General features: G+C 41.4%; 1 protein-coding gene across 6 annotated transcripts in view; it reads right to left on the reverse strand.

Moving 5' to 3' along the window:
- rtkna (rhotekin a) overlaps nucleotides 1-26,714 on the reverse strand; it is a 78,156-nt gene that overhangs the window by 4,137 nt on the left and 47,305 nt on the right. For 4 of the 6 annotated variants that reach the window (XM_061817494.1, XM_061817499.1, XM_061817497.1 and 1 more), the window contains 9 exons: nucleotides 9,519-9,780; nucleotides 8,765-8,818; nucleotides 5,703-5,820; nucleotides 5,379-5,603; nucleotides 3,796-3,890; nucleotides 3,212-3,318; nucleotides 2,314-2,445; nucleotides 526-691; nucleotides 331-435 (listed from right to left, as the gene is read on the reverse strand). In XM_061817494.1, the coding sequence (XP_061673478.1) occupies nucleotides 331-435; nucleotides 526-691; nucleotides 2,314-2,445; nucleotides 3,212-3,318; nucleotides 3,796-3,890; nucleotides 5,379-5,603; nucleotides 5,703-5,820; nucleotides 8,765-8,818; nucleotides 9,519-9,780 (1,264 nt within the window). Of the gene's footprint in view, nucleotides 1-280; nucleotides 287-330; nucleotides 436-525; nucleotides 692-2,313; nucleotides 2,446-3,211; nucleotides 3,319-3,795; nucleotides 3,891-5,378; nucleotides 5,604-5,702; nucleotides 5,821-8,764; nucleotides 8,819-9,518; nucleotides 9,781-26,714 lie in introns of all 6 variants that reach the window. The other 2 variants (XM_061817500.1, XM_061817496.1) reach the window with 2 other exon arrangements.

Consider the following 26,714-nt stretch of genomic DNA (forward strand, 5'->3'; position numbering starts at 1 on the left):
GGATTTTTGGGGCAGCCCAGACGGAAGAAGGAAATGGGCGAGACACAAAGGACGGAGGGCATGGGAATGCGCGGGTGGTTGACGAAAGTAGACGAGTGGGGCGGGGGGGGTCAAATCAAAAGGTCAAGGAGACATGGAGGAGTGAGGAACACACAAGGCCAGAAGGAGCAGAGAAAATAAGACAGAGTGAGTCATACTCGCAACTGTAAGATCGCGTCTGTCTAATAGTGCAAAAGAGAAAAGCAGATTGTTATATTGGAGGACACACTTTGAGAAAGGCACAGCACTCAGTCAAGCACACGTGCAAATTATTCAATGCAAATATCATACCCATTTCATGGTAAAGGGAGCCTTGCTTCAGTGTGAGGGGAGTCGGTTTCCGTGGTGACGGCTGTTCAATTTTCATCAAGTCGTCACAGCACTGCTTCCACGTGCCTGCGTGAAATGGAGATAAGCGGTTTGTTAGCACGGTTGGCGATTGGCTGGCGAGGGTGGATGGATGGACAAATTTTGACAAGTACTTACTCATGTCATAAAAGTGTTGCCAGAAGGCTTCCATCCACCTATGTGTCTCCTCTCGACTGTCTGTGGTCAGCGTGTGCGTGACGTCTTCGCCGCCGTACCGGTTACTGATGGAAACGTTCTGAGCTTTGCCCTGGGCGTCCTTATCCGACACGCGTATTCTGGTCTCCTGACGGCATTGAAAAAAGCGACAACAGGGCAATCAGCTCACACAAAATAACTCATTTGTCTTCATCCTAAACAACTACGTGTACTGATCCTCCCAAAGTATTTTAAAAAGTCACTAGATGGCAGTGTTGCTCCGTTCATTTGCACCCATCCATTGTGCTGTTTCTTTTCCTCTTTTTTTTTTTTTTTTTTAAGAGGGCCAGACAGATGACAAAAGATTGACTTTGCCATGGCTGAGCTGTTCAAAGGGTAAGCGACGAGTCTGCATGAGTCGCAATGGAAAGAATGAGAAGGCCCGCAGGCGTCATCAGCGTCACAAATGATTTGGATATTTTGGGGAAATACAATAACTGATGATGAGCTGCTTGGGATGCCTCATTAAGCTTTTCCACATTACAGTCTTACTGCTTCTGAATGTGGTACACTTTGTCTGCCTGCCGTTTGACTTTCAACCAAAACAGCTGCTACGTATGATTACAATTGACATTAATACACTGACGGCCAGGTAGCACATAGGATAATGTTTAGCATTAACATGTCACCCTCCAAGTCCTGAGGTCCCGAATTTGAATCCCGGCATGACGATGCATGTTTCCTGCTTGTGTGGGTTTTCTCAGGGTATTCCGGTTTCCCCCCACATTCCAAATCATGCACTTTAACTTCAATATTGTGCAAGGTGACTTTCCCGTGACCCTTGTGAGGATAAGTGGCTTGGATAATGGATGGGACTGCTTCATAAAATCAAACTACTGGCTTTAATAATTGTAACTAAATTAACAGCTAGTGGCTAAGGCACTTGCCGCACTCCCGATATAACTTGCAATAACCCTTGTACTGCATCTTAGCCTTAGTAATATAAAATCTTTCCATTTAATGTCTTGAAATCAGATGTCTGGTGTGATGTGTGAAATACTTGTTGGCCAAGGACAATTGCGTTCAACGAAAAACTTGGGGAGTCCCACGTCTGTGATACAGATATACTGATACAACGGACAAAGCATTGGTACCATATACTGTATACACAAGAGCAAAAATGTCCCAGGTGTGTAATTGCCAATAGATGCCTCAAGATGGCTGCACAGAATTTTTTCTATTAGACAGGGCTATGGATTAACTGAATGAAGCTCCTCGCCTCACTCCAACTTAGTTCCTTGGCCCCATGATGCCACAATAAGGTGCCAAAGTAATACACAGCAATTTGGCCTGAGCACAAAAAAGAACAGTGGATAGGTGAGCTAAGTTTTGTTTGGGTTGTCCCGTTAGGGGTCACCACAGTGTAACATCTCAGATGAACGCTCATATTTGTTTGGCACTGTTTTTACGTCGGATGCCCTTCCCGACACCAACCCTCTTGGGGAGTAGAGGCCCCAGTGAGATACAAGCTCACGACCCCAGTTTACCTAACTAATGCTCTTCCCACTGAGCAATGGGGCCTCGACAGTGGATAGCCCCCCACAAAAAAAAAATAAATAAATGGAAAAAAAAAAAAAATCAATAAATTTGTGAGCAGGCCAATACCACATATGCAGTTTCACCCTACTACCAACAGCACTACAAAATTACACCAATTCGCTATATTTGTGAATAAATGGCTTTTTTTGTGTGAGCAACTTTGTTTCTCACCTTGTTGATGGCAATGGTGAACGCCGGGTCGACGCCGTCCTGAATGTCTTCTTGTCGTCGGTAGCAGGAGAGGCTCGTTCCTTTCAGGAACGCGTAGACTTTTGTCCAATTGTGTGGGCCACCTCCAAGCTGCTGCGAGGTGGACAACAGAGGTTACCTGAGAGTTGTTTTTGCTTTATTCAGTTATAAAACATATTCACCTGAGTAAAGCAACAATCAAGGGTTTTAATATGAGCTGTGAGTCGAACTTGATTTTAGCAATTTGGCCTGTCAGTGTGGTGAATAGTATCAAATGTTATGCTGTTAAATCACCAGTTTAATGTCACACAAATTTTTAAGTGTGGTACACTTAAATGGTAAACATTGACATATGGTCATAGTTCTTTGAGATTAACATGATGAAGATCTTGAATCAAAAATGTTAGTCTGTTAACAATGATGGAAAATGTCCTCTTTTTGTGTCTGACATACATTGTACGACCAAGCCGAGGATGGGCCTCACTGGATCGAGTTTGGAGTGGGGATGTTAAAAAAATCTCATTTGGATCAGAACCAAAAAAGATACCCTGATATCTACTGTGGCTCTTGTGGATACCCAGATGTTGTCATAAAAAAAAAAAAAATCATGTTATTCAAACAGAAATGGTGACAATACAAATCCAGATTTGCACCAAAATGCAATGTAATCTTTATAGGGCCATGTACTACCAATCCAAAAGCTTCCATAGAAATGAGTGAATTCATTTTTGTGTTATAAGACTTTCGAATAGTTTGAAAAAATAACCTCCTCACCAGAGGTGAAAAGAATTGGTAACTTCAACCCAGAAGGTGAGCCTTATCATGAAAAGCTCACAAAAAAAAAGACGCAAAAGTGCACGTACTGCTGCATCCAACGTACCGACACTTTCAAAGGTCCGCTCATCATCTGCTGGGTCATACACTGAGGCTGGGCTGCAAGCCGGCAACACACACTTCCGTAGAGAGGCAGCCAGTAGGAGCATTCTTCTATATATGCACACACACACAGATGGGCAGAAATACACACCATTAATGCACTTAAGTCCACTCACAAGCATCCTCTCCAGTCAGACAATGTTGGCCATTAAGACAAAAAAACAACAACATAAGGCTCAGGGGGTGTCAAAAGATTGTCAGCTCCAGGCTCTGTGGCAAAGAGCACCAATGAAAGTTTTACAGGACAGCTGAAGAACAAAACGCCGGGGAGCCTTGTTATCGCTTCAGCTTTACGCTGCAGTCTCCTCCGTGTCGCAGATTTTATTCCTGTGACCTTGACCGTGACTGTCTGTTAGAGAATATGGCAGCACGGAGAGGGAGACAGAGACGAGGGAGGAAGAAGAGGGGGTGACGCCAGGAAACGATGAAGAGCGAGGCAGTGACACGGCAGCAAGACAGAAACAACAGATGGCTAATTTGTCAGAGGAGAAAAGGAGAAAAGCAAAAGTGATGGAGGGTGACACTGACCGTTGCCTGAAATGGTGAGGTCGTGTGTGCGAAAATTGTCCTGGGCGTGTGACAGCGACAGGGTGGTGTGAGCGAGCAGGTGGTACTTTGGGCCCCTGCGGGTAGATGAAAACTACCATAAATAGGACTCTTACACAAAACGTGAAGAAATACAATTCTAATTGAATACTAACCATTCAAAATGCTACTTTAAAAGTATTGAAATACACATGCATGTATACACTATATATAGAGATTAATTTAACACATTGAATAAACGTAATTATTGCATCATATTATACATACAAATTGCTAACATGCTACAAAAAGTCAACAACTGATGTGGGGTTAAAGAATTATTGTAGTTTTCAAAATTTGACAACAAGAAATTACACATTTTCCCAAAAATACCCCCCATGAGATAAATAATTGCCAAGAAATAAAACAATTAGTATTTCCGTAATTTCTCGAAAATAATGCCCAAATTTTTCCCAAAATATTTTCAAAACATTAATAGAGTGCATTATATTTAGGTATAATATAAAATAAAAAATACAATCACATTGTATAGTTGTATACAGGTACAGAGAGTGGTAAAAAAAAAGGTATACATATACATTTCGATATGATATTCGATGTCTTATGCTACACATTTATCTTTATTATGGTAATGTGTGCCCCCAACCTGAACTCTATGACCTCCTCGGGGAGCTTGCACTTTACGAGCGTTAGTGTAGTTTTTGCTACTGCGCCAAATGACTGCCCGGGAGCTTGGGTTAACTTAAAACAAGACAAAAAATGGCAACTACAATGGTGAGTTGTGCAGCTGCTTTTAAAATAAATGTGTCATCCCTTGTGTCAATGACGCCGCCAACCCGGAAGTAGCGCTGCAGTCCGAAACAACGATATCTTGCCTCAATGGCTTCAAGTGGGTATAAGAACAACGTGAGCGCAAATGACGTAATACGAGCGTCATGGGCACATTAAAAGAAAAACGGGTGAGCGCACACAATTGAAATGGTCGCTTTTTTTTTTTTAATGTGCCCATTACCCTCATTTCTATGTAGTTTGAACTCACGTTGGTTTGATAGCCACCTGACGCCATAGCTTTCCTATGGCATCAGGTGGGCGAGAAGCTGCGCTGCAGAACCAAAACTCTTGGGATTCAAAAAACGTTTCCCCACAAATGACATGGATGGCACAGAGGATGACATGAAAGTTTTTTCTGATTTTTTTAGGTCAACTTTGGGGGTAAGCATTATACTTCAGGACACATTATACTCGAGAAATTACAGTAAATAAATACATGATATAGTATTGGGTGAATGGAGACCCCTTTCTTATGCAGGTAGAGCCCTTTATTCTTATTTATTCATTCAAATCATTTAAATTTGTCATCCAAGCAAGCAATTTCATCAACTCAACCAATGTAGCAAGAGGCGTCCAATCGGTAATCATATGTATACTGGAGCTACAATTTGGTATTTAATAATGGAAACGCGACACCAACATAGCAAAATGAACTGAATTGGGTGGACAACGTCTTTAGTGTCCCCCAATCTGGTGCTGATTTTTGGGGGCAGACTCTTTGTGATCACACTTACGGTACAGAAGGAACGGGCAGCAGAAGCGGACACGCCCCTCCATTGGTGACCGGGCTGCACGGACCGGGCTCCATGGCGGCCCGCAGCTTCTTCCCAGCCGAGCGGCCCAAGGAGGAGCTCAGCTTGCTGGCTAGCTTCCGTGGCGTACTCCCCGCCGTGAAGTCCTCCTCTGAGCAGCAGCTGTACAGCTCAACACGCAGCTCGAAAGCGGGATCGGCTTCGCTGCTGTCTCGGGGCGAGCGCAAGAGGAAATGGGATCGGCTTCGCTCGCTCGATTGGAATAGGCGGATGGTTCGGGCTGAGGGAAACCGGCGTGTAGCTTACAATACAATGGTGTTGTCGAAGCAAATGTCCGTGAGCGTCCGGTCTACTGTCACCATGTCCGTGTCAAAGATCTCTCCTCCTAACTGCAGGAGGCAAAACACCGCACAGCGATGGAGCTCTGCGAGAAAAGAAGTAAATATTACATTTATATCTCTACCGGGCTGCTTATTGTTTCTTCCTTCTACCCAATAAGATCGTCACATCTTCCTCCTCCTGCTGGTTCTACAAAAACCAGCACCGCCTCCTAACTGCCAACCACGGGGTCACCCAGTCCCCCCAAAAGCCCTTACACGAGCCCATTGGTCACTTTGTTGACTTAAGGTTACCCTATAAGTCATCTTGCATATGATGAAAAATAGTCTGTGATTAAGTTTTGTTAAAAGATGGTGCTAGGCCAATACAGCATGGAATGGACCGTCCGTTCGGGAGTTGTCGCAAAATTCCCAATTGCCCCCCCGCCACTGGTATATATACACAAGCGGAGATGCATTTTAAGAACAAACAAGAGATTAATAGGTTCAACAGTGGCTGCAGATAATTTAGGACTGGAGGTTGCTGGAGAAACGAGTCATCATTGCCAGGGTAACCTAGAGCAAAACACTCCTAACTGTGCGTGACAACCCCATCACTCTGACATCTCTCCTCAGTAAGGAGATAATATGTCCTTTTCAGGGAACAACAAACAGCATTATTATTATTATCTTGGACCCAAGGATGTGCACCCACGTGAGGGGATGATCTTGATTTAGTCCAGCAATAGTCGTGTCTATTAGGAAAAAAAAAAAAAGTGCTTCAATTACGAACATTTTTATGGGGATCAATTACTCACAGATTTTTCACTACTTGCGGGGAAATTGGTAATTGCCAAGAAAGATTAAGTTCGTCGTCAGGACTGTTATCGATCCACAAACAAAACAAAGCTGTTCTGTTTACAGTACAGGTGAACATTCAGAAGTTGGATCTTGTGGAAGACTCACATCCCATAAGTGTTGAATACAGCATGGAAATAAAAAATATTTTTCCTCATTTTTAAAAAAATCTAACTGCATGGTAACTTTTATTATTAGATACTGTTGATGCGTTTTTTTTAATTATTATTATTAAAGTATTATTAAGTTGTCTGCAGTCCCTCAATCATAATTGCAGTATTTAAGTAGCTAATTTGAATCATTTCGGTTATTAACAGAGTCACAACCTGCCTCCTTTTTGGATGTAATGAGACAACTCACACAAGCCCTAAATACTGCCACTTATTACTTCAATCTCACATCGGAACTCAACACTTTGCTGAAATGCTCAGCATGACATGAAGTTGACTCATACTTTACTCCGCTTTGCCTCACAGGCTCAGACTGTGTCTTAGTGCGCTTAATGACCTCATTAAGATTTGTTAAAAGTCCACTACCTGTCTCCTGTGTTCATTTGTATGTGCAGGTCATGCAGATTAATTCCATCGGAGTTGCCAACGGAGCGCACACGAATTAACTCACATTGAGGTCCTAAGAGGATGTAAGGTATAGCGGAAGGTCATCGTAAAGATTAGTGTTAAATTTGACTGCCGGGGCAATAAGAAACACCATCAAACAATTAAACATGACATGTGTGATGAGCGGGTTTCCTTCAAGGAAGATTACTTTACTCTACAATGATCATCCCTCAGAGAACTCTGACCCACATCACTGTGCGTGTACCTCTTCACACATTTAAGGAGGTGTAACAGTGAGTAAGTCTGCCCTCACAGACCAGACTTCTGATGAAATAGATCCACATGGGCTAAGGTATCGAGTCACTCGGTCATTTATTTCCTTTGGGCTCAGTTCTACTTAGCCTTTGTTAGGGCTGGTCAGTTTTCCACTTCAAATTAGTCCCACAGGAGATTTCTCAAAAACCACGCCGCATTGAATGCATCAGTCGGACCCAGACACACCAACGATCATCTCTGTGGTACTGGACATCTGCGTCAACGTGTGGCTTTTGGGATACACTATGGAGACGAAGTACATTCAAGAGGAGGCTAAGGGCAGCATATCTCAAAACATCTTTCCCTATTGAAATGAATGGAAATGCCATTTTTTAAGTTTTTCATAGGAAAACTTGCACTCACAGTATTGTTAAAAAAAACCAAACTGTAATAACAGCTCTCCAGATAACCTATAAACACTGTGTGGAGTGCACTAAACACAAGTGTAATTAATGTCCATCTATCCACCCACCTTCTTAGCCGGTTATCCTCACAAGGGTCGCAAGAGTGCCGGAAGCTATCCCAGCTATCATCTGCCAGGAGGCGAGGTACACCCTGAACTGGTTGCCAGTCAATCACATGGCACATTGAGACAAAGTGCGAGGTGCAATTTAGAGTGTCCAATTAATGTTGGATGTTTTTGGGAAGTGGGAGGAAACTGAATTGCCCGGAGTAAACCCACGGAGGCACGGGGAGAACATGCAAACTCCATACAGGGGGGAGCGGGATTGAACTCGGGTGCTCAGAAGTAGCCGAATGTTTTGTCATTCATTGTTCTCATGCTTCTGAGGGATCGATTGGCAACGAACTTATCTGCACTCGTAACTGGGGTCGGGCCATTAATGAAAATGTAACTGTGATTTCGCTTTTGGCTTCTCGCAATCATTAAAATATAATTAAAGAAAAACTTTTTTTAAATGTGTGTTTTAAGCTGTTTAAGGACACCCCAGTTGGTGTTTACTGTAAATTAAACACAGATAATTAAATATAAGACTTGGATTTTATTTTTATTTGTTTTTTAGATTTTCCAAGCCGCTTAACCTCACAAGGATTGTGGTATTTGTTCTTTTATTGGTATTATTTTATCACGTTATTTTACTTATCAATTTATGGACTGAATTTTGATGATCTAATTTTATTTTAGTAAAATGTTCAAAGACATGAAACAAAGTCAACATTCGATGTAAGACATCCCCCCCCCCCCTTTTTTTTTTTGCTCTGTAGTCATCCGAGCACCAATGCACCAACTGCATCCTCGCACAGATGGCTCCCTAATGGACCGTAAATGTGCATGCATCATTCTGAAGTAGCGGCTCCTCACCTCCTTTGTTCTTGAAGTACTCCGTGTCTTTCCACATGAGAGGTATACGTAGATCTGCCGTGACAACACATGAGGATTACGTTAAAAACATGTACATCCCTGTTCCTCTGTGTTCCAGGCTAAACAATACACCTCTATAGTGTGTGTGTGCGTGAGAGATGAAAGTGTTTAATAAACAGCTTGAAAGAAACTAACCATATTCCGGTTATTATCATGCTCCCTGGTGTGAATTATGTCAAGATGAGACAAGCAGCGCGAGCCACTCAATAATCGTTCATCCGCTTGAGCACAGGCGACGCGATGGGGGGAGTGAGCGCGTCAGCACGCTCGCCGGGGTCAATACACACAGTGAAGTATGCACTAATGAAGAGTCGATCTGGCGGAATCAAATTACACTCACATCTGCTCGACAATCTATTAGCCTTTCTGTCCCTTACTCCGCAAAGAGGATGTAAAAGAAGAAGCGGTTGTCCCAAAATGGACAGTGCTGTATTTCCTCAAGTAGCAGCTTTGAAAGGAGGTGAAGTTGCTTCACAGAGATGGAGCGATCTCTTTCGGAGTGGGTACACTAGGTTATGATGTTCTCTCTACAACTATTTACAACAACCACTTCTCAACCACAGGGATGCTGGATTATTAATATTAATATCCATCCATCCATTATCTGGGTAAAAGGGCTTGCTCAATGTGTGCCATCCGGCGGTACCCAACTATTGTAAAAAGGTCAACACGTAGACATGCGGAGATCACTCGCCTGATATGGCCACTTTCCCTTTGCACGGCAGCCTGTCATCCATGGGCCCCGCGTCCGATGACCTCCGCGTCACCTTCTGCATGACCTGCGCCTGCTTCATCTTCTGCAGCTCGGACATGTAAGCCATTATGCGGGTGCTGCACGTCTGCAGGCTCTTGGCCGCCTCCAAGGCCTGATCTCGCTGGGAGCAGGCAGCCAGGAGCTTGCAGGCCCCGTCGCGCATCCGGATCTCATGGTCGATTTTTTTCTGGATGTCGCTGTCCTACGGATGGAAGGAAATCATAAATTTTCAAATGACGGGAACTAACTGAACATAAATCATTGTGTGTTTATTATCTTAAATGTCCACTGGAGTTGTGTCGAGCTTATCTCAGCTATTTTCAAACAGGAACTGGGATACACCCGGAACTGGTTGCCGGCCAATAGATATTTTTCATTGACGTCATGTCGACCATGAGTTTTTTGTTTACAACGCCATTTTGGACGGTAAGATTGTGTCTACATATCATGGCTAGGAAGCGATAAGTGTATACTGTTTTGTTTTGGTTACGGTTACCATTTGATCCTTTATCTTAAAAGTCCTTTGACAAACGAAGACTATAACCAGAGGCAATTGAGGCACTTGTGCTGGAGTGAGGACTAAAGAAAGAAGCCACATGTGAAACCCGAGACCAAGTATTGTCTCGTTATTATTAGTTTGAGCTATAGTACATCTCGTATATAGCAAGAGTGCTGTAATTGTGATTGTGGCAACGTCAGCGGGGCGCGACGAGACAGGACAATAAGGAAGTGAGCTAGAGAGGTTGTCGGGGGAAAAGCGAAATAAATATCACCCACGTTAAAAAGTACAGTTTGACTCACGTTTGCGTTATTCAATAACATGACAGCAAGATCATAACATGGTGTCAGAGTGCCGGGACTATAACTACGGACTCACAGGGAAGGACTCGGGTGGAAAAAAAAACAAAACAAAACAGACAAACTCACGAAGAAAAAAACAGAGACAACCAGGAGGGATTCGATGTTCAAACTCATCTAATGTACCAGATGCCCGGGGGAGATTCAAGCAACACAGCATACTCATGTTCACAGATTGCTTAAAAACAGAGCTTAAGAGGAAAACTGCAGTTTCCTCCTGCTGTGGATCGGCGATAAAGGACGGGATCTCAGCAATATGTGGAGACTGGCTGGAGACGAAGATAAGTTGCTAAACCCTTATTACAAAAAAAATTGTCTGATTACGTCACTCCGAAGACAAACCCCACATTTGTGAAATATAAGTTTCACGAGAAGTCGCAAGGTAACTGTGAGTCATGTGAGCACTTTGTGACAGAACTCAAGCTGTTGGTTAAAAACTGTAAGTACACAAACAGCGATGAGATGGTCAGAGACCGCATACTTTTTTTGAAAAGGCCGTAAGATGTTTATAAGCAAGCCAATATTCACAAAAAGATCACTAAAAAGCACGAGTTGTATTGTAGTTATGCCGTCCAGTGGCCGTTGTAAACAAAATCATGTGACTCATGAAAAGAATCTATCGCAAGGCACGTATAATACTATATTGTGTATTATCTATGTTGTAGCTTGCAGTGCTGTACAATTGTAGTACATTATATTGAGACTGTAGAAGCCAAACATTTGAAGGTGGAATCTTTTATACAGCTCTCCACCTTTTATACAACTCTCACAGATCAGGGATTCCCGAACATAAGTGAGCCAAGCTACATATTAGACATGACAAACATCTCAAGGCACAGCATCAAACCAAAATGTCACAAGAAATATAGTGAAATAATTTTGATCTTGTTTCAATTTACAAAGTGTGAAATCTGGCCTGTCTATCTGAGGATAAATGAATTATCCTTTTCTATGAATGGCAACAGATTGTTTATTAATTAATTAATGAATTATTTAACAGATCATTAATTAATAACTCTCCCATAAAAAAAATAAAATTTAAAAAAAAAAATATATATATATATATTTTTTTTGTAGATATATGTAGTGTGCCACAGCATAGTGGATCTTGTAGCTTTTATTGCAGGGACAGAAAAGAAAATTCTTTTTTATTCTTCTTGGGACGATAAAACTCACTGATTCACATTTCTCTACATGCATGAGCACATGTGTAGCCAATGAAAAAGACCCAACCTTTTGGCTCTGAGCATAGCGCCAAGTCCCTGCAGAGCAGACACGTCGGCGCGAAAACATGCTCACATGTAAAAGTAATAAAAGAATAAAGAACAAAGTTGTTGCACATCACACTCTGCACCTTTCAGGCGAACATCCAGAACAAATAAGAGGCCCTCTGGGATTTGTCCCTTTATTTAGATGATCCTCAAAACTTAACTGACCTGGCATGAACACTTCAGCATGGTAGGGAATGTATGATAACAATTTCACATAGAAATGTAACATTTTCTACCACAGGTTTTGAAATGGCCAGGGCCTCTTCCCACTGAATCCTAAAATTTACTGAATGCATTATTGAAGTAAATGAAATATTTAACTGGCATACAAGACATGTTTCATGTGTGTGTGAAACTGTCACTGCTAAATGCTTAATATGTACAAAATCAAAAAGCCACCAGCTGCGTCCTGTGGGGCTAAGTTGAAATCGTGTTTATATTAGTGATAGGAGAGTCAATGTAAAATGAATCCTGCGTGCAATTGGGAGTATATACACAGTATGATTGCCATTCACATTGTTCAAATTCTGAAGCTCAGTCCACTTTGTCTACAGTACTGAAATACTCCAGCAAAAACTCTTAACAGCAGACAGGGAGGCAAGAAAGTGATGCATGGTGTGTGAAGGAAAAAGTAAAGCTGAGGGAACATCAGGTGACCTTGGATCAGAAGTGGTTGGAAAAAAAGGTGCAAAATGCGCTGATAGGGTGCATGAAATACATTTGTACATTCTGCTGCCTGTATAATCGTGCGTACTTGTTTACTTCAGCGCTACATTAGCGAGCGGGCACAATTAATCTCCTGTGCTCTGCGTTCTCTCTTTGCATCCCCCCCCCATTACTGGCTCCAACTTTTCTCATCCGTCCTCCTCCTCTTCTTCACGCCTTCCTATGAATTTTTCATCCTTTTCATGTCAGCTTTCCTTCTTTTCCTGCTCATTTTCTCCACCGCACCTCATCAGTTCCACTTCACCAACCTCCAAACACCTCCTCTCTACCTGTCTCTTTGAATCGTGCCTATTGTTCAATGACTGGCTCAGGTGGGAGGGGGCTGGATGTGGTTTGGATGTCGTACTTTCTTGTTTGGACATGGTGAACTTTCAAATCTGCTTTCCGAGAGCAGCACCGCCATGGCAGTGTAAGACCGAAAGAGCAGTAACTCACACAATAGATCAAAATATATTCCCTCGACCAAGAGGCCAAACCACTAAAGACTGTCATTGTGACGTGCAAGGGAGTATCACGAAAAGATGAAACTGCAGGCAACCAAATGTAAACACGGCTTCACAAAGTTGACAAATTGCTGAATGTATTCTTTACCAAGCAGAAACCTCTTATTTTCTACTGCATACATGAGCAAGGCGTAATGTGAAATTGTAGAGGAAGGCCAATTTGTGTATTTTTAACAATCACAGAATGTGACAAAATAGTACCTCATTCCTTCAGTTTGATATTCTTGAATCAAAGTGAAGAGATGCTGAAAGGGTAACAAATGCCAACATAAACCCCATTTGTGTACAATCTTGTCATACAAGTTCTGATTTGGCTCCTTGGAATTGAGCTCAACTGCAAGGATAAGAAGCAAAAGCCCAGCTCAGACTGCATCAGGATGAGTCCAGTTGCAGCAGGTCTGAGCGTGACCTGCTATGCGGAGGTCCTGTATTTATAGCAGCCTAATTAACGGGCTTTTCCTTCTGGGCATCTCAGAATAGAAGACAAATAGCCGAGATCTCACACTAAGCCTTCAGCTAAGCGAGGAGCAGCACCTCACACTAGATGAGAGATAAACTCATCAAACACAGACACACATCATGTCAGAGAATTGCGTAGGGACTTTGTACTCTTTGAAGAGTGGACATGGGAAGCCAGGTTCATGCAAACGATGTGTGAAACAAATAATAATGCAGAAAAATGATACAAGATGCTGGTATTCTATAAACAGAGGTGGGATGAGTCACGCAACAGCTCGTGCGTAGCGTGAGGTCCATGTCACATTTTTACACGAGCACACAATCGCTGCTGTGGCAACTGCCATTTAAATGACAGAACAATTCTGCCTCCATACATTTTAAAAAAGGGCAACTGGCTCACATTTTACAAGTCTTCAATTCATGTACTTTTTTTTTTAATATTTGATCACCAAAAATGATAACAATTACACTGCATGACCAGACAGATTGGTTGTTTGTCTGAATGTGGTCTGCCATGACTAATACAGCTCCAAAATGGTACAGCAGAAAGCGGAACGAGACGTGCTACAAATATGGAGGAAAACAAACGCCTCTTATTTACATCATGTGACTGCTACAGAAATTAACTTTCCGCTCACTCATATTTGGAAACCTCACTATTTCCAGTACATGGTTCTGTGAAGAGAACCCATCAACAATGAGAAGATTCTTTCTGAATTTGTTGAAAAATCATTTGAGGATTGAGGATTTGGTAGCGCAGTATCTCACTTGGCTGCCTTTGACACTGTTTTGTGCCTATTAGTATCCATGTTGACCTGTAAGTGACTGGTGACTCGACCAGCATGCAAATTGCCTCTCACCCTAAATAAACTAGGATCGGCTCCAGCTCACATGGACCACAGAACACGGGAAGCGGAGGATGGATAGATGGCAGAATGTTGGAGAAGAGGAGAAATCACAAGTTTAGACTTGAAGAAAGCCATTAAATGTACAGAGCTGGATACGCTCAAAGGCAAATACAAAGCATCATGTGATTCCCGGCAAACCAAACTCACAACCCTAAAAAAAGATTTCATGGCAACATGTGGATTTGGTATAACAAAATTGAATAAGGGATGAAGTTGAGACAAAAACAAGCTGACTAGACATTACCTGGACAAGTCCATTTTTCACAATGTCTCACTATGATTTTAAAAAATCCTGTTAATTCTGTATGTATCCTTACTTTTCTCTATTGTCTCCATTTACATTTCTATTTGGGTCCCACTTTGCTGCATTGCCTAAATGTAGTCATTGGCTGGCTTTTCTGTCATACATACTGTTTTGTTTCTTTCCAAAATTCATCAAAACATGAAGTTGTTGTTGCCCCTTCACTACCTCCAATCCAATCTCTTCATGCAACTTTCCATTCCTCATCTCATCTTCCGCCAACACAAATGTCATCGCCATCTCATCACTAATTCATTCTAGACTTCTGCCGAAAGCTCGACCTGACAGCGTCTAAGTGGCAAACGTTTATCTTTAATTAATAATTAAAGATGATTGTTGTGATCTGAAATGAACTCAAAGAAATAGGAGAGACTTATGCAACAGGAAGCTTCGGCGTAATGGTCAATGCCAGATGGTCACTTCCTCGTTGACCTTTCTGTCCCCATCTGGTCATGTTGTGTGCGTGTGTTTGCTTGCGTTGATCCTCACTAGTGTGCCCGCGGGTGTGATCTTACACACAAAAGCACACAAACACAACATTAACACAAACACACAAGTGTTAGTTGTGGATTTGACGCCCCCACAGATGGTGCCAAATGGAATGTTTACGAGCTCTTGTTCTGCACGAGTAGGCTTTGCGGGTTAGATCACTGAACCTTGACCTCTGACCTGTATCCCCTCACCACAGCTACAGTAGCTTGGCTACAACCACAATAATTTAAGGTTGTTGGGAAAAGTAACAATTGAAATTAATTACATAAAGTAAAACCTACTGCACCTTATTGTTAAAACAAATATACTTAAAATATAACATCTTTCTCTGCTGCTGAAGTGTGGCCATTATAAAAGTGAGGAGTTTATGTAATGCAAGCCAAAACAATGAAAATGTAAGGCATACATGCATGCTGTGATTTTTTTGGTCCATGAATTACGCATACACAAACTCACAGCGTGACTTCACAAGCTTAAGTGTTGGCTTCCATCACCCAGCCACAATTATGCGCCTCGCCTTCCTCTCTACTCTCTTCCCCCGACTTTCCCTTTTATTCCCCCTCTTCCTCTCCCACACCCTCAGCGCGGCTAGCGAGGCGGTCAATGAGCTAAACATGAGGTCCAAGTCGGACGAGTGACAGTGAAAAACTACACAGAAGAGGAGAGACATGGCCACTCAGGTGAGATGCGGGGAAAGAAGAACGGAAAGAAAAAAAATTAAAGCACCATTATTACAGAGTGCAAGTTCTGAAGTCAAACCCTTTGAAGTACAACACAACTTGGCGCACAACTGACCTGGAAAATAAATAAGTAAATAAATAAAACAAATGAAACGAAAATCGGATTTCAACCCAACCAATTCATACGAGTTGAAATCAGCAAATGGCTCTTCAGAGTCAATCAAATGGTCAAACAAAAGTAAAGCCTTTGGCTTTTTTTTTTTAATGGTTCTTTTCTATTTAAAAGGAATGGAAGGACCCCAATGCACCTTTTTGCTAACATTATACAATTTTTATGCTGAATATGAATCTTAAATCCGTTATGAAAGAAACATTTTTATTTTTCAATGGAGGATATGCCTTGTGTCGGAAATATCGACTGGTAAGCGTTTGTGAAGTTTTTGTTTGGTTTAGTTAGTCATAAACCTTATAAATAGTAAAGGCTTCGATATTCTGAATGTATATACAAAGTTTTCAGTCTTGTTTTGAAATTATGCAAATGCCGTGTATTTAGTGATTTGGTACATGACAACCGCGACAACTACTTTGCGTGTAAAATGCTTGTAATTGCACCAAAACACACAGAAGCCGATAACGTAGTCTAAGTTGGTATATTTTCATAAATAAGTAATAATATAATAATATCATCCTGCTTTCTTTCAGCTTGTCCCATTAGGGATCGCCACAGTGTGTTACCTCAGATAGTAAGTTTCTTTCGCCTTGTCCCTTTCGGGGTCGCCACAACGTGTCATCTTAGATGAAACGCACATATATGTTTGGCACAAAGAACGCCCATATTTTTTTGGCACAGTTTTAATAATAATAATAATAATAACAATAAAATTAAAAAAACAAAAATTTTTACAGATTGGTTTTAGCTTACAATCACTGAGGAATTCTCGAAAGGAATGGGTTTTTCTTCGGCGTGAATACAAAACACTCCCAAATTATCGTCGTTCCAAAACAGCCCATCCCAGATTTTGTGACATTAGAGGGCCGCCCACGAAATGAGTCGTTTTGCAGGTAAAAGAAACTAGGTCAAAGTTCATGGACTTTAATTCAAAAACACTTATATTTTTGGGTAAAAACATCGAAAAGGATATGCATTTTATGGAATAGTTGAACATATATTTTCATCTAGATAAGATAATTTGTTAGAAATTTCACCATCCATACACTTTACCTGACTTGACCGGTTTTATCTGTTACTGCTTGTTGTGGACAACCTTCTTGCTCACAGTATCATATCTTCCATTTATAATTTCTCTGTCTGAATAATATCACTTGATCAAGCCTTTTGTAACATTCCATACTTTAAAATCAGTAAAGAAACGGGAACTGAAACTAGATCAGACCAAAATCAGTATCGGCCAAACCTGAAGGCCACAATATCAGAAATGGAAAAAGTTATGAATCGAAATACTCTAGGTGAGGGGGAAAAAAGATCACACAAGATTTTTCTCGTGTATTCATTGTTTGTCTTGAATCAAAAACACTTCATCTGACTACTCGATTATTCAATAAAAATATTCGATAGCTGCAGACACCATGTGTGCCATTGCGTCTTCAAATGGTGAGCAACTTTAATTCAGTTTTTGGCTTATTTTACAGGTAAAGAATGAATCATGTGACACAAAACAATGCTTGTGCAGTTCATAACTGGTTTATAATGGCAACAGTTTGATCCAAGAACAAAATAATTCACTTCACACTACTTGAGTCAAATGCTTCCACTACATTTTTATCTTCTACAGCAGTCCATCAAATACTTTGCTAATTAACTACAGAAGTCACAGCTTGGCAACAGATAACGCCAGACTAACAAATACGAAGGGCAAAAAAAAAAAATAATAAAAAAAAACCCCAACGGAGTCATAAACAAAGGTTTGATTCTCATAACAATATCCCCACAGTGTTTTTTGCTTGCAGCTGCTGCCGGGACGCCAGAACGCAGCAGAGAAGAAACAGAGGTTTACTAGTTTGGAAAGGCTGAGGGGAAAATTGGGGCTCCTGCCAGGGCTTTCAGGGTTTGGGGAAAAAAAAAAAAAAAAAAAGTCAGCTGGGAAGGGCTCCAGCACACCCGTGACCCTATTGAGAACAAGCCTTAGAGAAAACGATGAATGAATGAATAAATGAATTGCTTATGAGTTAAGTACAAAGCTGGTCGGTAGCAGAAAAAACTACAGTCAGTTTATCACCAGATTCCCTTCCTACTATCACAAACCTACAATAATGCAGTGCTTACACCATAACTATAGTACATATTTGTATAACCCCCCCCTCCCCAAAAAAAAAAGGATACCCCAATACCACTTTTTTGGGACCAGTACTAACACTGTAAATAACATCTTTAACTAACTTACATCAGTGCAAGTACTAACATTTGAGCACCAAGTATCGATATTTAACATGTTGATTTCACTATGTTTTGCAATTATGGTATTTGTATGTATTTCAGGCCAACTAAATATTGTTCAATAACACACAACACTAACATTCCTTAAGCATGGCAAAGTTTTGAATTTTTAAATTAACAACTAGTCATTATTGATATTTTAACATCCAACTGCATGTTTTACAGTCTTTGCCACGCATTTCACATTCACATACTACTCTGTAGCCTTTACACAAGACATTTCGGTTGTGTGGTGTCTGAGTGTGAACACGAGGGACTGCTGCGCAAAAGGAGTAAATAGTGGACATAAAGAAGAATGTACCATGAATTCTGGCAAATAGAAACAAGCAGGATTATGGATGTCGGGTTGCCTTAAAGTGGTATCTGTGTGTAGCATTGGTGCATTGACAAGCACTGTAATGACATGCAGAACCGTTGTGATTCTCTGGGTCAAACTGTTGCCGAAAAAAATATTTGACACCACACATGTACAAAGAAGTTAAAAACTAAAAATGTCATCTGTACTAACAAGTAATCATTTCTTGGCAACACAGTGAGGCAGCTGTAAACCGTTGGCCTCACAGTTCTGAGTACCCGGGTTCAATCTAGGACCCGCCTGTGTGGAGTTTGCATGTTCTCCCCGTGCCTGCGTGCGTTTTTTTCCAGGCACTCCGGTTTCCTCCTATATCCCAAAAACATGCAGCATTAATTGGAAACTCTAAATTGCCACAATTATGTGATTGTGAATGCGACAGTTGTCTGTCTCTATATGCCCTGTGATTGGCTGGAGACCAGTTCAGGGTGTACCCGGTTTCCAGCCCATTGACAGCTGGGATAGGCTCCTGCACTCCCGTGACCCTTGTGAGGATAAGCGGCCAAGAAAATGGAGGGATGGATAATCATTTCTAGTGCATATTCTTCTTCTCTTAACCCTTGTTAAAGTGAAACTGGTCCTTATGTCTGAATTTAATGCATGCAAGCCCATTCGTTTCATGGGAATTAGAGTGCGGTGGACTACATTAGCTCAGTGTGCTGAGACAGCATAGGGAGCAAAGCACCGTGTCGGTCTTTAATTGTGCTCTCAAATATGTATTAGATTTTCGACGAATACACGTACATTATCGAGTCGCACTGCTGCAGCTGAAAGCAGCAAAAAGACCGACAATACAGCAGCCTCATGTAACGGCATTGTGCACTGTGGTTAACTATATATGGTGGCATAATTATGTACAGCACATTATTAGCATGTGTGTGGTCCCGTAGCATGTAAACAACGCATCTGCAGAGTTTAGATTTATGCATGGCAGGGTGCCGTCAACTTGGATGTTACCACTGCGCGATGACGACTGTAGCTTGAAGTCGCCAGTCACGTTTTGACATTAACGACACAGACGCCTCATTGAAATCAACAAGTGGTTGCTCGGCGATGCAAACGAGCGGCGGTGTCTCAAGTGTGCAGAAATGTTTAATAAGTTGACACAAAATGATTGATTTGGATTTTGCAAAATGATTAACACACACACAGCTGCAATGGCTCTTGTGTCCAGCATGCTGAAAGTGCCACTAGCGTCCCTTTATTGATTTGTAATGGGATATTATTAGCTGATTTTGTGTTTAGCTCAAATTTCCCTGTCTGCATTCGGGAGTAAAGTTAGGAAAAGACGGCATGAAATCATTTTCACAGCTTCCCCTCGGTGTCGTCTAACTGTTCACGCTTGTTGACCAGCGTCCGGCATGTTCTTTCTCACGCACATCAAATTACTGCTTAAAGAAATAGGGTGTTGCATTCCTTAATTTGCTCAGCATGTGTCGTTGTGATTGACAGCTCTCAGTACGACAAGCTGCTTCACACCTGCAGGAGACCTGTTCCAAGGCGCTTGTGTTATGAAGGCGCCTTCATATATGCGGTACAAATGAAATGTATCAAACATGAATGGATCAAGATTATTTTTCCAAATCTTGATGATTGGGCTTGCCTTGGGCCCCCGAAGGCCGAGTGTTAAATGAATCAGTCAAAATGAAGGAAATAGTTTGAAAAGTGATAAGACACTAGATTTGCACAACACACACACACACACACACACAAGTCTTGCATAACTATCATTGTTTTCATGACTTTGTACATTTCTTGAGGATATGATATATATCCTGGACACCCTCGAATGCTGCTGAGAGGGGAAGCTGCAGCAAAAGGGCTAAAAGGGAGGGTGTAACGAGGATGAGCTTGCGGGAGCCCCCGTTGGGCTGCAAACTTTAAGCTTCTGAGCCTCATGAGGGGGGGGGGTGCTAGTGAAAGGGGGAAGGGTGGCCAGTTATCTTCATCTCACAAGTCCAGCCTCAACATTTGCCAAGCAATGCACTGAAGCACATTTGAAGGGCTCTAATGAGCCGACGCTTGCAAATCAGCTCACTTTAAGTTCCCCTGCCGATTAACAATTTCAACTCACGCATACACACACACACACACACACACACACACACACACACACACACACACACACACACAAACACACCAATCCCTGGCTGTCCTCTTTGAAGAAATCGCGAGAAAATCTTCGTTAATTACCTCAGATACCCAAACTTGCATTTACAAGCTATTTCACTGGCAGACTCCTTGGGCTACACACACGGTGCAGTGCAAAACAGACAGAAAATGAAATATTGGCATGTTTAAAATCTCTAATTACAACTTGCATTGTCCAATACAAAATGACCTTGCAAGAATTGCACACCTAGCCGGATAGCATGGAATCCCATTGCATAGCAGACAAATGTGATACATATTTGGGATGAGCATGTTGTTACATCTGCGTACACTAGTCTTCCAGCGATAGAGAAGCCAATCACGTTGAAGCGGGGTGGGTCTTGCTGAGAAATGTCATGGCATTTCTAAGAATGTCTGTGAAATGGGATGTTTCCTTTCCAGGTGTTTCGTCTTCTGTAAAAATATTTCGTTTTTGTCTTTTTACACGTGTTTTGGCCAATGGTCATTTGTTTTCTGAAATGTAAGTGTTTCACAAGCTGTTATGTCGTTTTGCACTTCCAGGCCACCGTAGACAGATAGTGCCAGCTGTGGATAAACAGCTGGGACTATTGTCTCGCTCCACGTTCTCTCTTTCTAGCCAAGGGTCCCCGGTAGTTGAAGCTGTTTTTATTGCACTCCATAATTCATAACCGTAAGTACTGGTGCCTTATTTAGAATATATGGCCACACGTGTTAAGAACCACATGTGCTGGCCACCACGTGAGCGCCGCTATGGAGACGCTTTTGTCTGACAGGAAGGTAAACACAGCCAAAGACGCACTGCTACAACGGAACAGCACACCTTCTTGCCAAGTTTCTGTGTTTGTGTGTCCTTAATTCACTATCGACTTGCAATAGCCCTCAAGTGAAAATAGGCAATTAGAATCTTCATGAAGCCTTTGAGTTTGCGATGCACATCACTTGTGACCCTTTCAATCAGCGAATATGGAGATAATATGGATTTCAATGATACTTTCCTTCCCAACAATGTACAAGGAAAGAGAAGGGCTTTGTGCAGATGAGGAAGATGAAGCCAGAGGCCAGAATTATTGCAAAAGGTTGCATTTGGTGTGACTGAGCAGTGACATCAAAAGCACAGAAGTAAAAGGATAAATTATTGACAAACGTGAAGGACAACTGTAAGCCGAGACAACTATCAAACCTTTTTCCACCCTGTGCCACTTAGGAGCCCCTCGGAGGCTGCTCTGATTACTGATGCTCCACATTCAACCGGAACAATAATGTGATTGAAGTGGGATTAAAGCAACAGTATTCATTTATTTTATCTTGAAATAAATTGTTAATTATGAATACAATGTGCAGTCTTATTATAGCCTTCTTGTTATTGATAGACTCTTACTATGTTGTGCTTGCATTGGTGTGAATGTCATTGTATGGAGTTTCTTTTACAAGCCAATTGATCTCAGTGGCTCAGTAAATTGTACTTCACAATTGTTGGGGGCCTAAGAGCATTCAAAAAAAAAAAAAAAAAAACAGACACATTACTGGTAACATTAGTTTTTACCTATGACAATAATGTGATGCGTCCGTCTGCTTACGATTATAGTAATAATTATAACAGGTTCGGAGTCACACTTTCAATGGGCATATTTATATTGATTGTATTTCCTCGCATGCTATTGGTTGGGAACCAGCTCAGGTTTGGGGTCTCCTGCTTCTCGCCCACAGTCAGGTGGGCTCATGCTGATAAGCGCTAGAGAAAAATGGATGCTTGGATATTCCTGTTATGGCATTTTGATAAATAAAGTGGAACGTTTAAAGTCAAACATCCTTGAAGTCATACAATTTGTCACAAAAAAATCTGAGTTATGTACTGTATCTAATGATAACCTCATGACACCTCAGTTTAGAGAACATGAAAGGATAAATCAATAAGTATGACTTTCTCTTTCTTTTGATTTTAATCCATAATTTTTGAGGCACTTAATCCTAACAAAGGACCAGCCTCTAGTAGATGAGAAAAATTAAATCCCATCAAAACCAAAGCAAAAAAGCTGCACCACAGCCCAACACCGATTTACTTACAGTATACAAGTATATTATATTTGTTGTATATTTTACGCTAGTCAACTTCTTTTTACACCTGTACGAAGGTAAAAATGATTAAAGTATATTTCACACACCACTGACGTTCAGTGTTAAGATCTCCTTTACCAGATTGTTAAACTGACGAATTTACATCCATTCCTCTAAGTCATGTGGCAACATGTAAAGAGGGGATAGAGTATCGTAATACTGGCTAGAATTTACATATGAGAGGCGTGAGATGAAATGGTCAAATTTTCGCAGCACCGCATATATTGTCGACACAAAGGTAATTGCACCGAGCTAACATGAGGTCTCGTGTAGAAAAATGGCAGTTGAGCATCTGCTGGCTCAGAAATACGAGATAAAAAGATACAAAGCTACTTTGGGGACTCGGCTTGGTTCTGGTCCGCTGCCAGACGCACTGCATCAGCTGCAGACAGATAACCGCACAAGCTGCTCACCTCTGTGGCCACCTTGTAATCACTCCCCCACCAAATTGTAAAATGTATCATTTTAAAGGCTACAGGGGATGGCCGATCACAGACACTTGCTTTATGGTTAATAAAGTACAATACTCGCTCATCCATTGTCTTTTGTGAGTGGAAATAAAGTTGACATTCCTACAATTAAATACATATTCCAAAAATGTTTATTTCAATTGCTTTGACAATTAATTATTAAATATCTTGTTTAGATAAAGAAGGAAATGGGAACAGGAAGACAGAATAGCCCAGGGGATTTTGAGCTTAAACCCCTTCACATCGCTTTAATTACAAAATTAACTCCAGCCTCTCACAGATCTAAATAAATACTATAAAAAGATGGCACAATTAAAAAGTTGCAGCAGTATTGCCGTGTTAATTTCATCAACTATGGGAACGTCACTCCTTTCACTTTCCAATTTGCAACATATTCCAATCTTTACAACCAACTTCTGTGATTTTGTAGCTCTAAAATTGAAAAACTTTAGGCTGTTGCTATTGTACAATCTACAGCCGACCAAAAGCTGCATGACACTAAAGAAAAAAAACATGATGCATTCAATACTTCAAGATTTAATGAAAGCACAACTTGAAGGTAAACAACAATTCTACATCACTAATCGCTATCAATTGATGAATTCCATCTCCAAATCCATCCCATGTAAAAGTCAAATATGGAATATGGAATTCAAGCTAAAATTTCAGGGGAAAAAACAGCTATGAAGTCAAACAAAACAGTTACAGTCACTACCCAACCAACTAACTTCAACTTTGCATTATAAATATGATTTACTTCTGTTACTATTTAGGTTAAAAACCCTGTAAAGTGAAAATAATTTCTAAATTTGATAACCAAGCATGTTAACACCCATCCAGCATAAAACTGTGCCAAACAAATATGCGTGCATCGAAGCTGACTCTCTGTAGCAACCCCTGACGGGACAAGCCGAAAGGAAAAGAAGAAGAAGAAGCATAATAACAACCAGGGCAAATTTCAATCATTAAAATAAAGTTCCCAGGTATAATAAATGAGACTTCAAAATTGTGAACAAAATCCAGCCTACACCTCCACTCTCAAGCACTGTGGCCGAATCGCCGGAATACCCGAAAACAAGACCCACTGAAACTTGTCTTCTTGTGCCTACACATAATACATTTTTGAGCTGCGAAATGTATCTGTTTAAACCTTTCAATGGCTTCAATATATGCCAGTGGGTTTCCGTGGGGCTTTCCCAGGTGGGACTAGCGGCGCTAACCTCGAGCTAGCTTGCACGCTAACATGCGCAAGTCCAGTAATCACAACCGGGCTGGATAACCACGAGGTGGGACTCTGCTTGACACAGAAATGAGTCACTGGGCACCATTGTAGCCACACACAGACCCCCCCAACTAGACCCCTCCCGCCCGAATCAGGAAAACTGAAGTAGCAAAAAATGGTTTCATGCTAGCGCTCCACAAGTGAATACTACATATAGTAGTTCTCAGTCATTACAAGTTTTAGCAATTATTTTCAAATGTGTATTATGTATTTGTAAACGAATCGTAAACTAAACACAAACACACTTGTATTACTATAAAAAAATTGGTGCAATGTTACTTTAGAAATGCCCAGTTTCGCTCATAAATATTCATGATCGCAAAAGTATGACTCTTGGGCAATTTATTTCTGTTTGACTCAATGTCTTTCGGGGGGCAACCAGCCTCACAAAATGTATCGTTTGACCTTGGAGCTTCCATGGTAAATTATTGTTCCCATTTATTCCAATTTTTCTCCCATTCACATTGTCAGAGTAAACCATTGTGGAGGCCACCCCAACAAAGAACATTACCAAGAGACCTTTTAGAAGGGGCTTTGAGGTCAAAGCTTTCAAGGAGGAAGACCAAAAACTAGCAATATAAGATACAGTAAGATTAAAAAAAAACAAAAACAAAACATAACTAGGTTCAGTTAAAAGACCTATAATTGGGGTCTGAGTGGAGAGGCAGGTGCATGAAGCAGTAGTAGTTGTTTTATGTTTTTTGTTTTTCCATAAGTTTTATTCAATCATACGTCCTGCGCAAAGGAATGGGTTTCACTTCTCTGTGTGACTCTCAATATTCAGGAGCTTTACATCCATGCAGAAAGAGAAAAGAAATGACCTCCACAGCACATACAGAAACACGTGCCTGCAGCCGACTGTAAGCAGGGGTGTGGGAGGGGGTGGGGGGAAGGGGGCGCAGAACTCAAGAAATTTATCTCCATAGATATCCAAAGAGGAGTGGATGAAGAGCCGGATCTACTGACAGACAGCGTAGATTCTCTGCAGTAAGTGGGTATCGATTGTAAGAGGATTCACTTGCTGCCATTGCAGAATTTGCCGACACAATGAAAAGCAGCGTCAGTAACGCATTAAAGGGCGTGCAGCTGAATTGCACTAACGGCCCAATGCGAGGGAAGCGGCACAGACGTCGCGTGGCGCTGTGGCGCTGCAGAGAACGCGACAAAAGAGGAGACGTTGTGGCACATCAGTGACCTTTTCCCAGCTAATGAGTCAACATGGTTGCGGCTGCAACAGCAGCGGGGACACAAGGAAACACACACTAGTGTATTTTACACACACAATGAACGCATTCTGGGAAAAGAAAGATCACGTCAGGCACTTACAATTTTTGGGAGATGTTGAAGCTTGTGGCCTTTAAAAATCGACAGGGGACATCCATGTTTACGACAGAGAATTAAGGTCACACTAAGGAGACGGGAGACTGCTTGGAGAGGCTCCAGCACGCCCGTGACCCTAGTGAGGATAAACGGTACGGGAAATGAATGAATGAATAAAACCACAAAGAACAATACAAATTGAGAAAAGAAGTAATAACACTTGAGCAAAAAATTTTTGAAGAATGCAGCCCAATAAAGTTAATGTGCATCCATTTTCTTTAACGCTTATCGACACTAGGGTCCGAGGTGACTTTTGAGGGTCAAGAGGGTCGGAAACCCTGGACTGGTTGCCAGCCAATTGCAAGGCACATAGACAAGCCACCAGTCAAGCTCACTTTTACATCTATGGACACCTTGAATGGCAATGAAACTTAATCACAAAGGAAAATAGAGTTGCTGTATATCAAAAATAGTCGTACTATGAGAAGAAATTTATATTGTATAAAAATAAACCTGTTAAGGGGATGAATGTTGTGAACCTTGTCAAAGATTGGGTTCACAAAAAATGTATTGGAAAGACAAAACGACTATCCTCAGAACACAGGAACTTGTTTCTTGTAATTTTACCATTTTGTCATGTTCACCATCAACTTTCTTTGCACATCAAGAATGAGCCTGTCATTATGTACGACTTAGCAGCCAGTTATGATTTTCAGAGGCAACACACAAACGCTGATTAGAGGAGGTGCACAGCCACAGGTCTGCGAGCGTCTGACACACACACTAACACACTCAGACTCTTCAGATGATT

Source organism: Syngnathoides biaculeatus, chromosome 4 (assembly GCF_019802595.1).
Source record: "Syngnathoides biaculeatus isolate LvHL_M chromosome 4, ASM1980259v1, whole genome shotgun sequence".
NCBI lineage: Eukaryota > Metazoa > Chordata > Actinopteri > Syngnathiformes > Syngnathidae > Syngnathoides > Syngnathoides biaculeatus.